The following is a 15,914-nucleotide window of genomic DNA, read 5'->3' as shown; positions in this document are numbered from 1 at the left end:
TTTTGGGAGGACTAACAAGGCAAGGGAATACACAATGAATGGTCGGACCCTAGGAAGGACAGAGGATCAGAGGGACCTTGGTGTGTATGTACATAGATCCCTGAAGGCAGCAGGACAGGTAGATAAGGTGGTTAAAAAGGCATATGGGATACTTGCCTTCGTTAGCTGAGGCATAGAATATAAGAGCAGGGAGGTTATGATGGAGCTGTACAAAACGCTAGTTAGGCCACAGCTGGAATACTGTGTGCAGTTCTGGTCGCCACACTATAGGAGGGATGTGATTGCATTGGAGAGAGTGCAGAGGAGATTCACCAGGATGTTACCTGGGCTGGAGCGCTTCAGCTATGAGGAGAGACTGGACAGGCTGGGGTTGTTTTCCTTGGAGCAGAGAAGGCTGAGGGGGGACCTGATTGAGGTGTACAGAATTATGAGGGGCATAGATAGGGTGGATAGAAAGGAACTTTTCCCCTTAGTAGAGGGGTCAATAACCAGGGGGCATAGTTTCAAGGTAAGGGGCAGGAGGTTTAGAGGGGATTTGAGGAAGAACTTTTTCACCCAGAGGGTGGTTGGAATCTGGAACTCACTGCCTGAAAGGGTGGTAGAGGCAGGAACCCTCACAACATTCAAGAAGCATTTAGATGAGCATTTGAAATACCACAGTATACAAGGCTACGGACCAAGTGCTGGAAAATGGGATTAGAATAGACAGGGCTTGATGGCCGGCGCGGACACGATGGGCAGAAGGGCCTCTCTCTGTGCTGTATAACTCTTATGGGGTCAATTTTCTGGCAGCCGTTGGGCGGCTTTTCATGCGGCCGGGGGCCGAAAATCGCCGAAAAAGCAGGTCGCGACCCCCCCGCCCCCCCGCCTGATTCCCCGCCCCGTCTGACTTTCGGACCACCGTTTCTCTCCGACCCACTTCAGTCCCGCCCGCCGCTGGCAGGACTGGCCGTCGGAACAGTAATGATCAATTATCACCTTGTTTAAGCCGATTTTAGGCTGCCCTTGCGACTTTCAGCGGTTCCCCACACAAAACACGCCTGCGGGGAACCCCGCTGATGAGACCTGGCGTGAAGCTTGCCGGCTTGCTTGCTGTCAGCTGCAGGTCAATTGGAGAAGCTGCGATTTAAAGGGACAGCACTTATATGTTGAAGGACCTTGTTGTTGCAGGTTTGGGGCTACTTCTTCAAGGCTTAGGCACAGCTGTGGAAGATTGCAGCCTCACACACATCTCCAATGCGATCTCCTGGGGAGCCCCTCTCGCCACCCTCACTCAGCGCTTCCTCAGCGGAGGCATCTACCAGAAGCATGGGATGCCTGTTTTTCCTTCCCTTCTTGCCATTAGAGGATCTCCAGCAGCAGAGGCGGCAGCAGCAGAACCAGGAACAGCAGGATGAGCACCAGGAGCACCAGGCTGCTGCTCACTCACCCGAAGCTGCACAGGCCAGAAGGGGCCAGCGCTTGGAAGTGGCTTGAGAGCAACTTGCTGCGCTTTAGGGGGCCATGGAGACCCATTTCTGCACTGGCAGTCCTACTCAGAAGGACTTTCATGAAGATCTGGTTTCTCTGTTCAACAAATGGCCAACGCTCCTCAAGAGATGTCATTCTCTTATGAGCACTCACCATGTTTTCCGTATGCTGGCGCGTTATCTCCTCCATAGAGGTTGCCAACCTTTCCATGGTGATGCGTTCATGCACCAATGACTCCACAAAGGCTCTGCTCATGGTCGCTATGGACTCCTCCATTCGCTCCACACTCGCAGCGACCCTGGAGACAAAACCTGCCAGAGACTCCTGCATCTGTGCATGGAGATCCATCACCTCTTCTCTTGCGGATGGACCCAGAGGCAGAGGGTCGACATGCAGCGCAGCTGAGCTGAGCTGGCAGAGTCCTGCGCCCTCCGACGAGGACTCTCCACTGCTGTCCCTGTCTCCAGAATCTGCTGAGGCTCACTTGTGAGCTGTGAAACACCAGGTGACAACACTACTGTGTCCCGAAGGTGCCCCCGAGGTGTGAGTGTCTGCGCTGGTGCTGGGTGCGCTTATTTCTGCTGCCGCTGCGCCCTCAGAGGTTGGAGCTTCCTCTGAGGAGTTTGGCTGCACAGCCTCTTCCTCCTCCACAGTGAGGACGGGGGGCTCTGGATGGTCCTGTGGGGGAGTTAAGGAAGGAGTTAGAGATGTAATGCCAAGGTTCTTCTGGTGACTCCCAGCGAGTTGGCATCTGCTGACACCTGCATCCATGCAGCATTGGTCTCAGTGGGAGGCCTCTTCCTCCCTGACCTAGGAAAGAGGACCTCCCTGTGGGCCCTAACCCCATCCAATAATGCCTGCAGCGAAGCCTCGTCGAATTTGAGGGCAGCTCGGCCTCTGCCGCTGGCAGCAGCTGGTGCAGGCTCCTCTGCCATTGTGCAAGAGTGGTTGAGAAGCCTGCAGAGGTGGAGAAGCTTGCTGGACACTTTGAAAGCACCACGAATGATGACATCATAGTGTGGGGATTTCTGACTCGAATTGGACAATTAGCAAGGCTTCCCACATGCTGGGAATTAATTGGCCACTTGAGGGAAAATTGCGTGGAGCTGGCTGACACTTTTTTATGTGTGTCAGAAACCCCACATTCGGGGAAACCTGACCATTTCCCACACAAGCCGAAAATCGGGGCCGATGACTCTATCTGGGCCTTATCTTATTGCTGTTTGTGGGAAACATGTAAAATTCTTAAGCGGATTGACGGGGTGGATGCTGAGAGGCTTTGGGTGTAACAGGGGGCTTTTAACAGTGTATTAACAGCTGTGAGGAGGATGTCGAGAAACTCCAGTACGATTTGGACAGGTTGGGTGATTGGGCAGATGTAGTATAATGTGGATAAATGTGAGGTTATCCACTTTAGTGGCAAAAACAGGAAGGCAGATTATTATCTGAATGGCAATAGATTGGGAGAAGGGGAAGTGCAAAGAGACCTGGGTGTTCTTGTGCACCAGTCGCTGAAGGTAAGCATGCAGGTGCAGCAGGCGGTTAAGAAGGCAAATGGTATGATGGCCTTCGTAGCAAGAGGATTCGAGTACAGGAACAAGGATGTCTTGCTGCAGTTGTACAGGGCCTTGGTGAGACCGCACCTTGAGTATTGTGTGCAGTTTTGGTCGCCTTACCTGAGGAAGGACGTTCTTGCCATGGAAGGAGTACAGCGAAGATTCACCAGGCTGATACCTGGGATGGCAGGAATGACGTATGAGGAAAGATTGTGTCGATTGGGCTTATACTCACTGGAGTTTAGAAGATTGAAAGGTGATCTCATCGAAACCTATAAAATTCTGTCAGGCCTGGACAGACTAGATGTAGGAAGGATGTTTATGATGGCCGGGGAGTCCAGAACCAGGGGTCATAGTCTAAGGATAAGGGGTAAGCCATTTAGGACTGAAATGAGGAGGAATTTCTTCACCCAGAGAGTGGTGAACCTGTGGAATTCTCTACCACAGAGGGCGGTGGAGGCCAATTCATTAAATATATTCAAAAAGGAGTTGGATATATTTCTTAAGGCTAAAGGGATCAAGGGATATGGGGAGAAGGCAGGGACAGGGTACTGAATTTGGATGATCAGCCATGATCTCATTGAATGGTGGAGCAGGCTCGAGGGGCCGAATGGCCGACTCCTGCTCCTATCTTCTATGTTTCTATGTTTCTAAACAAGTGTTACTGGTCTGGTAAACTCATGTTAATTTTGTACAGTGTCAGATTGATCCATTTGAATAAAGATTAAACGTTTTAAGAAACTTTTATAAGAAACAATTTCTAAAGTTTGTCCATCTTTATTTCAGCGTTGCCCCAATCTTTGTTTTGCCCTCTCTAACATTGCCCACCGCCTGGTCTCCGAGAGTTCTGCCTTCCGATTGGGTGCTCCGACTGCCTGTTGACATCACAGCAGCTCGCGCTAGGGAATCCCCATTAACTTCCCTCGATTTGAATTGGCCGGCGGAGAGCCCGAACTTCTCGACACAGCTTGGCTGCTGACCGCAAATGACGGGCCATTAGATTCTGAGGCAGGGTAGATGCTGAGAGGCTGTTTCATAGATACATAGATACATAGAAGATAGGAGCAGGAGTAGGCCATTCGGCCCTTCGTGCCTGCTCCGCCATTTAATGAGATCATGGCTGATCCTTTAATTCAGTATCCCGTCCCCGCCTTCTCTCCGTAACCCTTAACCCCTTTTGCCCGTAGAAATATATCTAATTCCCTCTTAAATATATTTAATGAGCTGGCGTACACTGCCCTCTGTGGCAATGAGTTCCACAGGTTCACCACTCTCTGAGTGAAGAAATTCCCCCTCATCTCTGTCCTAAATGGTTTAGCCCTTATCCTTAAATTATGTCCTCTAGTTCTGTTCTCATCCGCCAAGGGAAACATTCCTTCTGCATCCAGTCTGTCTAGACCTGTCAGAATTTTATACACTTCTATGAGGTCCCCTCTCAATCTTCTAAACTCCAGTGTGTACATCCCTAAACTACATAGTCTCTCCTCATAGGTCATTCCCGCCATTCCTGGTATCAGCCTGGTGAATCGCCGCTGCACCCCCTCCATGGCCAGAACATCCTTCCTCAGATGAGGCGACCAAAACTGTACACAGTACTCGAGGTGTGGTCTCACCAGTGCCCTGTACAGCTGCAGCAAGGTATCCCTGTTCCTGTATTCTAACCCTTTTGCTATGAAGGCCAGCATACCGTTTGCCTTCTTGACCGCCTGTTGCACCTGCATGCTCGCCTTCAGTGACTGGTGTACAAGAACACCCAGGTCTCTCTGTACTTCCCCCTCTCCCAATCTATTGCCATTTAAATAATAATTTGCCCTCCCGTTCCTGCACCCAAGGTGGATAACTTCGCACTTGTCCACATTATAGTGCATCTGCCATTTATCCGCCCAATCGCCCAGTCTGTCCAAATCGCTCTGGAGCTTCCTGGTCTCTTCCTCTGAGCCCACCCCACCTCCTAGTTTAGTGTCGTCTGCAAATTTGGAAATGCTGCATCCGACTCCCTGATCCAGGTCATTAATGTAAATTGTGAACAGCTGGGGGCCCAGGACAGATCCCTGTGGTACCCCACTTGTTACTGCCTGCCATTCAGAAAATGAGCCGTTTATTCCAACTCTCTGTTTTCTATCTGACAGCCAGTTCCCTATCCACGCCAAAACTTTCCCCTTTATCCCATGAGCCTCAATTTTCCATGCTAATCTTTTATGTGGGACCTTATCGAAGGCCTTTTGGAAGTCCAGGTACACCACATCTACTGGCTCTCCCCCATCTATTCTACCAGTTACTCCCTCAAAAAATTCCAATAGATTAGTCAAGCACGATTTACCCTTTGTAAATCCATGTTGACTCTGTCCTATCCTGTCCCCATTTGCTAAGTGCTCCGCTATTTCATCCTTAATGATGGACTCCAGCATTTTGCCCACAACTGATGTAAGGCTTACAGGTCTGTAATTACCTGCTTTTTCCCTACCCCCCTTTTTGAATAGTGGGGTAACGTTAGCTACCCTCCAATCCATCGGCACTGTTCCCGAGTCTAATGAATTCTGAAAAATCATCCTTAGTGCATCCGCTATCTCTAGGGCCACCTCCTTCAGTACCCTAGGATGCATGTTATCAGGCCCTGGGGATTTGTCCACCTTCAATCCCTTTAGCTTCCTTAACACCATATCCTTAGAGATATTGATTTGCGTCAGTTCCTCCTTTGCCAATGTCCCTATTTTTCCCCGATATCCCAGGGAGGTTTTTTGTGTCTTCCTTCGTAAAGACTGACCCAAAGTATGCATTTAGTTGATCTGCCATTTCCTTATTTCCCATTATATATTCCCCCGTATCTGACTGCAATGGACCAACTTTGGTTTTCACCAGTCTTTTCCTTTTGATATATTTATAAAAGCTTTTGGAGTTAGTTTTTATATTTTCCGCCAGCTTGTTTTCGTAAGCCCCTGGACTGGGGAGTCTCGAACCAGGGGTCACAGTCTCAGGATAAGGGGTCGGCCATTCAGGACTGAGATGAGGAGGAATTTCTTCACTCAGAGGGCGGTGAATCTTTGGAATTCTCTGCCCCAGAGGGCTGTGGAGGCTCAGTCGTTGAGTCTATTCAAGGCTGAGATCGAGAGATTTTTGGACTCTCGGGGGAATCGAGGGATCGGGCAGGAAAGTGGAGTTGAGGTCGATGATCAGCCGTGATCTTATTGAATGGCGGAGCAGGCTCGAGGGGCCGAATGGCCGACTCTTGCTCCTAATTCTGATGATCTTGCTGTGCGCAAATTGGCTGCCCATCAGAACAGTGGCTACACTTCAAGAGTACTGCAGTGGCATGGAATGGCTTTGAGGGGCTACATAAATGGTAGTTCTTTCTTTGACTGCCTAGATGCTTTGCCGACCCTCTCCAGCTCTCTCTCGCTTGCATTCTCTATGTATAGCACTCACCTATTTGCTGTTGTTTTTAATTTCCGTATCTGGGGGTTGGCGGATGGGGGGGCTGGGGGGCCAGCACCATCCAGCCCCTTTCCCACTCTCTCCCTCCCGACGGAATCTAGAAAAAGCTTGTCATCTGATCGGTGACCCTTCTTTCACCTTCCAGCCTCCCGCTCCGCCACAATCTTTCCTGCATCCTCTTTTTTAAAAATTCGTTCCTGGGATGTGGGCGTCGCTGGCAAGGCCGGCATTTATTGCCCATCCCTCATCGCCCTTGAGAAGGTGGCGGTGAGCCGCCTTCTTGGACCGCTGCAGTCCGTATCCCCCAACATCAACATCCTGGGGGTCACCATTGACCAGACACTTAACTGGACCAGCCACATAAATACTGTGGCTACAAGAGCAGGTCAGAGGCTGGGTATTCTGCGGCGAGTGTCTCACCTCCTGACTCCCCAAAGCCTTTCCACCATCTACAAGGCACAAGTCAGGAGTGTGATGGAATACTCTCCGCTTGCCTGGATGAGTGCAGCTCCGACAACACTCGAGAAGCTCGACACCATCCAGGACAAAGCAGCCCGCTTGATCGACACCCCATCCCCCACCTTAAACATTCACTCCCTCCACCACCGGCGCACCGTGGCTGCAGTGTGCACCATCTACAAGATGCACTGCAGCAACTCGCCAAGGCTTCTTCGGCAGCACCTCCCAAACCCGCCACCTCTTCCACCTAGAAGGACAAGGGCAGCAGGCGGCATGGGAACACCACCACCTCCAATTTCCCCTCCAAGTCACACACCATCCTGACTTGGAAATATATCGGGCGTTCCTTCATCGTCACTGGGTCAAAATCCTGGAACTCCCTCCCTAACAGCGCTGTGGGAGCACCTTCACCACACGGACTGCAGTGGTGCTGGACTTGCCAGCGACGCCCACATCCCGTGAATGAATTTAAAAAAAACCCAGTTACGCCTCCTTCAACAAGGCTTACGTTTACCGGCGGGGTGGGGGGCGGGGGGTGTTTAACAGCGGTATCCCAGCGTAACAGGGGAGGTTTTTGCCCCTCAGTGTGATTTCGCTGGTTGCCGGTTCCGGGGAGTGCCAAAGCTCAGCCAGCGTCGGAGCGGGGAATGGCTGAGCGCAACGTCAGCATTCCCGTGTTAATATGCGCGCTAAATCCTGACGCTGCAGTCAGTTTCATAGGGGGTTGCGAGGGCGGCGCAACGCCAACAGTCTCGCCCCGGCTCCTCGACTTTAACACCAGGGGTCCTTGCTCTTTTTGCAGAGGTCCCCTCCGTCCTGCTTTATCCAGACAAGCCCGTTACCCTGGGCCAGAGGAACGTCCTGAACTGCTTTGTGAGCGAGCTGTTCCCGCCGGCTGTCCGCGTGACCTTCCTGAAGAACGATCAGCCGCTACCGGGCCGGGTTAACTCCTCGCAGTTCGCCTTCGATGACACCTGGAAGTACCAAATATTGAAATACGTGGAGATCGAACCAGCGGACGGAGACAAGTACTCGAGTGTGGTGCAGTCTGGCACCAGTGAGATCATAGTATACTGGGGTACGGTGATCATTATTACTGGGGTACGGTGATCATTATTACTGGGGTACGGTGATCATTATTACTGGGGTACGGCGATCATTATTACTGGGGTGCGGCGATCATTATTACTGGGGTGCGGCGATCATTATTACTGGGGTACGGTGATCATTATTACTGGGGTACGGCGATCATTATTACTGGGGTACGGTGATCATTATTACAGGGGTACAGTGATCATTATTACTGGGGTACTGTGATCATTATTACTGGGGTACGGTGATCATTATTACTGGGGTACGGTGATCATTGTAACTGGGGTACAGTGATCAGTATTACGGGGGTACAGTGATCATTATTACCGGGGTACGGTGATCATTATTACTGGGGTGTGGTGATCATTATTACTGGGGAACAGTGATCAGTATTACTGGGGTACAGTGATCATTATTACTGGGGTACGGTGATCACTATTACTGGGGTACGGTGATCACTGTTACTGGGGTACGGTGATCACTGTTACTGGGGTACGGTGATCATTAGTACTGGGGTACAGTGATCAGTATTACTGGGGTACAGTGATCATTATTACTGGGGTACGGTGATCATTGTAACTGGGGTACAGTGATCAGTATTACGGGGGTACAGTGATCATTATTACCGGGGTATGGTGATCATTATTACTGGGGTACGGTGATCATTATTACTGGGGTACCGCGATCATTATTCCTGGGGTACGGTGATCGTTATTACTGGGGTACAGTGATCATTATTACTGGGGTACGGTGATCATTATTACCGGGGTATGGTGATCATTATTACTGGGGTACAGTGATCATTAATACTGGGGTACGGCGATCATTATTACTGGGGTACGGTGATCATTATTACCGGGGTACGGTGATCATTATTACCGGGGTACAGTGATCATTATTACTGGGGTACGGTGATCATTATTACTGGGGTAAAGTGATCATTATTCCCGGGGTACAGTGATCATTATTACTGGGGTACTGCGATCATTATTACTGGGGTACGGCAATCATTATTACTGGGGTACGGCGATCATTATTACCAGGGTACGGTGATCATTATTACTTGGGTAGAGCGATCATTATTACTGGGGTACGGTGATCATTATTACTGGGGTACGGCGATCATTATTACTGGGGTACGGTGTTCATTATTACTGGGTTACGGCGATCATTATTACTGGGGTACGGTGATCATTATTACTGGGGTACGGTGATCATTATTACTGGGGTACGGCGATCATTATTACTGGGGTGCGGTGAGCATTATTAGTGGGTTACGGCGATCATTATTACTGGGGTGCGGTGATCATTATTACTGGGTTACGGCGATCACTATTACTGGGTTGCGGTGATCATTATTACTGGGGTACAGTGATCAGTATTACTCGGGTACGGCGATCATTATTACTGGGGTACGGTGATCATTATTACTGGGGTGCGGTGATCATTATTACTGGGGTACGGTGATCATTATTACTGGGTTACGGCGATCACTATTACTGGGTTGCGGCGATCATTATTACTGGGGTACGGTGATCATTATTACTAGGGTACAGTGGTCATTATTACTGGGGTACGGTGATCATTATTACTGGAGTACGGTGATCATTATTACTGGGGTACGGTGATTATTATTACTGGGGTACGGTGATTATTATTACTGGGGTACGGCGATCATTATTACTGGGGTACGGCGATCATTATTACCGGGGTGCGGTGATCATTATTACTGGGGTACGGTGATTATTATTATTACTGGGGTACAGTGATCATTATTACTGGGGTACAGCGATCATTATTACTGGGGTATAGTGATTATTATTACTGGGGTACGGTGATCATTATTACTGGGGTATGGTGATCATTATTACTGGGGTACAGTGATCAGTATTACTGGGGTACGGCGATCATTATTACTGGGGTACGGCGATCATTATTACTGGGGTACGGCGATCATTATTACTGGGGTACGGCGATCATTATTACTGGGGTACGGCGATCATTATTACTGGGGTACGGCGATCATTATTACTGGGGTACGGTGATCATTATTACTGGGGTACGGCGATCATTATTACTGGGGTACGGCGATCATTATTACTGGGGTGCAGTGATCATTATTACTGGGGTACGGTGATCATTATTACTGGGGTACGGTGATCATTATTACTGGGGTATGGTGATCATTAATACTGGGGTACGGCGATCATTATTACTGGGGTATGGCGATCATTATTACTAGGGTACGGTGATGATTTTTACCGGGGTACGGTGATCATTATTACTGGGGTATGGTGATCATTATTACTGGGGTATGGTGATTATTATTACCGAGATATGGTGATCATTATTACCGGGGCACAGTGACCATTATTACTGGAGTATGGTGATTATTATTACTGGGGTACGGTGATTATTATTACTGGGGTACGGCGATCATTATTACTGGGGTAGAGCGATCATTATTACTGGGGTACGGTGATCTTTATTACTGGGGTGCGGCGATCATTATTACTGGGGTACAGTGATCATTATTACCGGGGTACAGTGATCATTATTACTCGGGTACGGTGATCATTATTACTGGGGTACGGTGATCATTATTACTGGGGTGCGACGATCATTATTACTGGGGTATGGTGATCATTATTACTGGTGTACGGTGATCATTATTACTGGGGTACGGTGATCATTATTACTGGGGTACGGTGATCATTATTACCGGGGTATGGTGATCATTATTACTGGGGTACGGCGATCATTATTACTCGGGTACGGCAATCATTATTACTGGGGTACGGCGATCATTATTACTGGGGTACGGCGATCATTATTACTGGGGTACTGGTGATTATTATTACTGGGCTACGGCGATCATTATTACTGGGGTAGAGCGATCATTATTACTGGGGTACGGTGATTATTATTACTGGGGTAGGCAATCATTATTACTGGGGTACGGTGATCATTATCACTGGGGTACAATGATCATTATTACTGGGGTATAATGATCATTCTAATGGGGTACGGTGATCATTATTACTGGGGTATGGTGATCATTATTACTGGGGTACGCCGATCATTATTACTGGGGTACAGTGATCATTATTACTGGGGTATAATGATCATTATAACGGGGTACGGTGATCATTATTACTGGGGTATGGTGATCATTATTACTGGGGTACGCCGATCATTATTACTGGGGTACAATGATCATTATTACTGGGGTATAATGATCATTATAACGGGGTACGGTGATCATCATTACTGGGGTATGGTGGTCATTATTACTGGGTTACGGTGATCATTATTACTGGGGTACGGTGATCATTATTACTGGGGTACAGTGATCATTATTACCGGGGTACAGTGATCATTATTACTGGGGTACGGTGATCATTATTACCAGGGTACGGCGATCATTATTACTGGGGTACGGTGATCATTATTACTGGGGTACGGTGATCATTATTACTGGGGTATGGCGATTATTATTACTGGGGTACGGTGAATATTATTACTGGGGTACGGTGAGGTACGGCGATCATTATTACCAGGGTACGGCGATCATTATTACTGCGGTATGGTGATCATTATTACTGGGGTACGGCAATCATTATTACTGGGGTACGGCAATCATTATTACTGGGGTACAGTGAATATTATTACTGGGGTACGGTGATCATTATTACTGGGGTAGAGCGATCATTATTACTGGGGTACGGTAATCATTATTGCTGGGGTACAGTGAATATTATTACTGGGGTACGGTGATCATTATTACTGGGGTAGAGCGATCATTATTACTGGGGTACGGTAATCATTATTACTGGGGTACAGTGAGTATTATTACTGGGGTACGGTGATCATTATTACTGGGGTAGAGCGATCATTATTACTGGGGTACGGCGATCATTATTACTGGGGTACAGTGATTATTATTATTAGTGGGGTACAGTGATCATTATTACTGGGGTAGAGCGATTATTATTACTGTGGTAGAGCGATCATTATTACTGGGGTACGGTGATCATTATTACTGGGGTACGGTGATCATTATTACTGGGGTAGAGCGATCATTATAACTGGGGTAGAGCGATCATTATTACTGGGGTATGGTGATCATTATTACTGGGGTACGGTGATCATTATTACTGGGGTAGACCGATAATTATTACTGGGGTAGAGCGATCATTATCACTGGGGTACGGTGATCATTATTACTGGGGTACGGTGATCATTATTACTGTGGTACTGTGATCATTATTACTGGGGTATGGCGATCATTATTACTGGGGTACGGTGATCATTATTACTGGGGTAGAGCGATCATTGTTACTGTGGTACGGTGATCATTATTACTGGGGTACGGTGATCCTTATTACTGGGGTACGGCGATCATTATTGCTGGGGTAGGGCGATCATTATTACTGGGGTATGGTGATCATTATTACTGGGGTACGGTGATCATTATTACTAGGGTACGGCGATCATTATTACTGGGGTATGGTGATCATTATTACTGGGGTACGGTGATCATTATTACTGGGGTATGGCGATCATTATTACTGGGGTTCGGTGATCATTATTACTAGGGTACGGTGATCATTATTACTGGGGTACGGCGATCATTATTACTGGGGTACGGTGATCATTATTACTGGGGTACAGTGATCATTATTACTGGCGGACAAACACTGACTGACAGACAGACACGGACTGGCAGACAGACACTGACAGACAGACACTGACAGACAGACAGACACGGACTGGCAGACCGACATTGACAGACAGACAGATACAGACTGGCAGACAGACATTGACAGACAGGCAGACACTGACAGACAGGCAGGCAGACACGGACTGGCAGAGAGACACTGACAGACAGACACTGACAGACAGACACAGACAGGCAGACAGACACTGACAGACAGACAGGCAGACAGACACGGACAGACACTAAGAGACAGACAGACACTGACAGACAGGCAGACAGACACGGACTGACAGACAGGCAGACACTGACAGACAGGCGGGCAGACACTGAAAGACAGGCAGACCCGGACAGACAGGCAGACACGGACTGGCAGACAGACACTGACAGACAGACAGACATAGATGGACAGACAGAAACACAGACAGACAATGAGCAGACAGGCTGACAGGAACAGGCGTAGAAAGCGAGCCAGACACACACAGTGCAGACAGGTGTCACACACACACAGGCACGTCAGCAGAGACAAAGGCAGACACAAACCCAGAGCATGAAACTAACCTGCGCCATTCCATTGGCAGAACCGGAGACGCTGTTCGATCCCTACTACAGGGTGCAGGTCGCCATCTGCGCAGTGGGCTTTATCATCGGCACCCTGGGGCTGATTGCCGGCATCGTCCTGTTCTTCTACAAGAGAAACAATGAGGTAAAAAACGGAACCGTCACCGGGTGGAAATCAGCCTCGATAAGCTCATGTCTCTCCCTGTTTCATCAGCAATGTTCAGTAACCCCTTAAATATATACCACCAGGACAGCATAATCCAGTTCCTTCGTGAGAAATGGTTTGACGGGTCAGTGTAGAGGGAGATTTACTCTGTATCTAACCCACGCTGTACCTGCCCTGGGTGTGTTTGATGGGACAGTGTAGAGGGAGCTTTACTCTGTATCTAACCCGTGCTGTACCTGCCCTGGGAGTGTTTGATGGGGACAGTGTAGAGGGAGCTTTACTCTGTATCTAACCCGTGCTGTACCTGCCCTGGGAGTGTTTGATGGGACAGTGTAGAGGGAGCTTTACTCTGTATCTAACCCGTGCTGTACCTGCCCTGGGAGTGTTTGATGGGGACAGTGTAGAGGGAGCTTTACTCTGTATCTAACCCCGTGCTGTACCTGCCCTGGGGGTGTTTGATGGGACAGTGTAGAGGGAGCTTTACTCTGTATCTAACCCGTGCTGTACCTGCCCTGGGAGTGTTTGATGGGACAGTATAGAGGGAGCTTTACTCTGTATCTAACCCGTGCTGTACCTGCCCTGGGAGTGTTTGATGGGGACAGTGTAGAGGGAGATTTACTCTGTATCTAACCCGTGCTGTACCTGCCCTGGGAGTGTTTGATGGGACAGTGTAGAGGGCGCTTTACTCTGTACCTAACCCCGTGCTGTACCTGCCCTGGGAGTGTTTGATGGGACAGTGTAGAGGGAGCTTTACTCTGTATCTAACCCCGTGCTGTACTTGCCCTGGGAGTGTTTGATGGGACAGTGTAGAGGGTGCTTTACTCTGTATCTAACCCGTGCTGTACCTGCCCTGGGAGTGTTTGATGGGACAGTGTAGAGGGAGCTTTACTCTGTATCTAACCCGTGCTGTACCTGCCCTGGGAGTGTTTGATGGGACAGTGTAGAGGGAGCTTTACTCTGTATCTAACCCGTGCTGTACCTGCCCTGGGAGTGTTTGATGGGACAGTGTAGAGGGAGCTTTACTCTGTATCTAACCCGTGCTGTACCTGCCCTGGGAGTGTTTGATGGGACAGTGTAGAGGGAGATTTACTCTGTATCTAACCCGTGCTGTACCTGCCCTGGGAGTGTTTGATGGGACAGTGTAGAGGGAGCTTTACTCTGTATCTAACCCGTGCTGTACCTGCCCTGGGAGTGTTTGATGGGACAGTGTAGAGGGAGCTTTACTCTGTATCCAACCCCGTGCTGTACCTGCCCTGGGAGTGTTTGATGGGGACAGTGTAGAGAGAGCTTTACTCTGTATCTAACCCCGCGCTGTACCTGCCCTGGGAGTGTTTGATGGGGACAGTGTAGAGGGAGATTTACTCTGTATCTAACCCGTGCTGTACCTGCCCTGGGAGTGTTTGATGGGACAGTGTAGAGGGAGCTTTACTCTGTATCTAACCCCGTGCTGTACCTGCCCTGGGAGTGTTTGATGGGACAGTGTAGAGGAAGCTTTACTCTGTATCTAACCCGTGCTGTACCTGCCCTGGGAGTGTTTGATGGGACAATGTAGAGAGAGCTTTACTCTGTATCTAACCCGTGCTGTACCTGCCCTGGGAGTGTTTGATGGGGACAGTGTAGAGGGAGCTTTACTCTGTATCTAACCCCGTGCTGTACCTGCCCTGGGGGTGTTTGATGGGACAGTGTAGAGGGTGCTTTACTCTGTATCGAACCCGTGCTGTACCTGCCCTGGGAGTGTTTGATGGGACAATGTAGAGAGAGCGTTACTCTGTATCTAACCCGTGCTGTACCTGCCCTGGGAGTGTTTGATGGGACAGTGTAGAGGGAGCTTTACTCTGTATCTAACCCCGTGCTGTACCTGACCTGGGAGTGTTTGATGGGGACAGTGTAGAGGGAGCTTTACTCTGTATCTAACCCGTGCTGTACCTGCCCTGGGAGCGTTTGATGGGACAGTGTAGAGGGAGCTTTACACTGTATCTAACCCGTGCTGTACCTGCCCTGGGAGTGTTTGATGGGGACAGTGTAGAGGGAGCTTTACTCTGTAGCTAACCCCGTGCTGTACCTGCCCTGGGAGTGTTTGATGGGTCAGTGTAGAGGGAGCTTTACTCTGTATCTAACCCGTGCTGTAGCTGCCCTGTGAGCGTTTGATGCGACAGTGTAGAGGGAGCTTTACACTGTATCTAACCCGTGCTGTACCTGCCCTGGGAGTGTTTGATGGGGACAGTGTCGAGGGAGCTTTACTCTGTATCTAACCCACGCTGTACCTGCCCTGGGTGTGTTTGATGGGTCAGTGTAGAGGGAGCTTTACTCTGTATCTAACCCGCGCTGTACCTGCCCTGGGAGTGTTTGATGGGACAGTGTAGAGGGAGCTTTACTCTGTATCTAACCCCGTGCTGTACCTGCCCTGGGAGTGTTTGATGGGACATGTAGAGGGAGCTTTACTCTGTATCTAACCCATGCT

At 49.2% G+C, this 15,914-nt stretch overlaps 1 protein-coding gene across 2 annotated transcripts in view; it reads left to right on the top strand.

The window, feature by feature from the left end:
- LOC147086699 (H-2 class II histocompatibility antigen, A-U alpha chain-like) overlaps positions 1-15,914 on the top strand; it is a 66,064-nt gene that overhangs the window by 6,118 nt on the left and 44,032 nt on the right. For both annotated transcript variants that reach the window (XM_085978859.1, XM_085978858.1), the window contains 2 exons: positions 7,720-7,995; positions 13,308-13,432. In XM_085978859.1, the coding sequence (XP_085834985.1) occupies positions 7,720-7,995; positions 13,308-13,432 (401 nt within the window). The remainder of the gene's footprint in view (positions 1-7,719; positions 7,996-13,307; positions 13,433-15,914) is intronic.

Source organism: Somniosus microcephalus, unplaced genomic scaffold (assembly GCF_052327205.1).
Source record: "Somniosus microcephalus isolate GS21.2 unplaced genomic scaffold, FLI_Smic_1.0 unresolved_chr7, whole genome shotgun sequence".
Lineage (NCBI taxonomy): Eukaryota > Metazoa > Chordata > Chondrichthyes > Squaliformes > Somniosidae > Somniosus > Somniosus microcephalus.
Note: the sequence above shows the minus strand (reverse complement) of the source record. Positions and strands in the feature narration are given on the sequence as shown.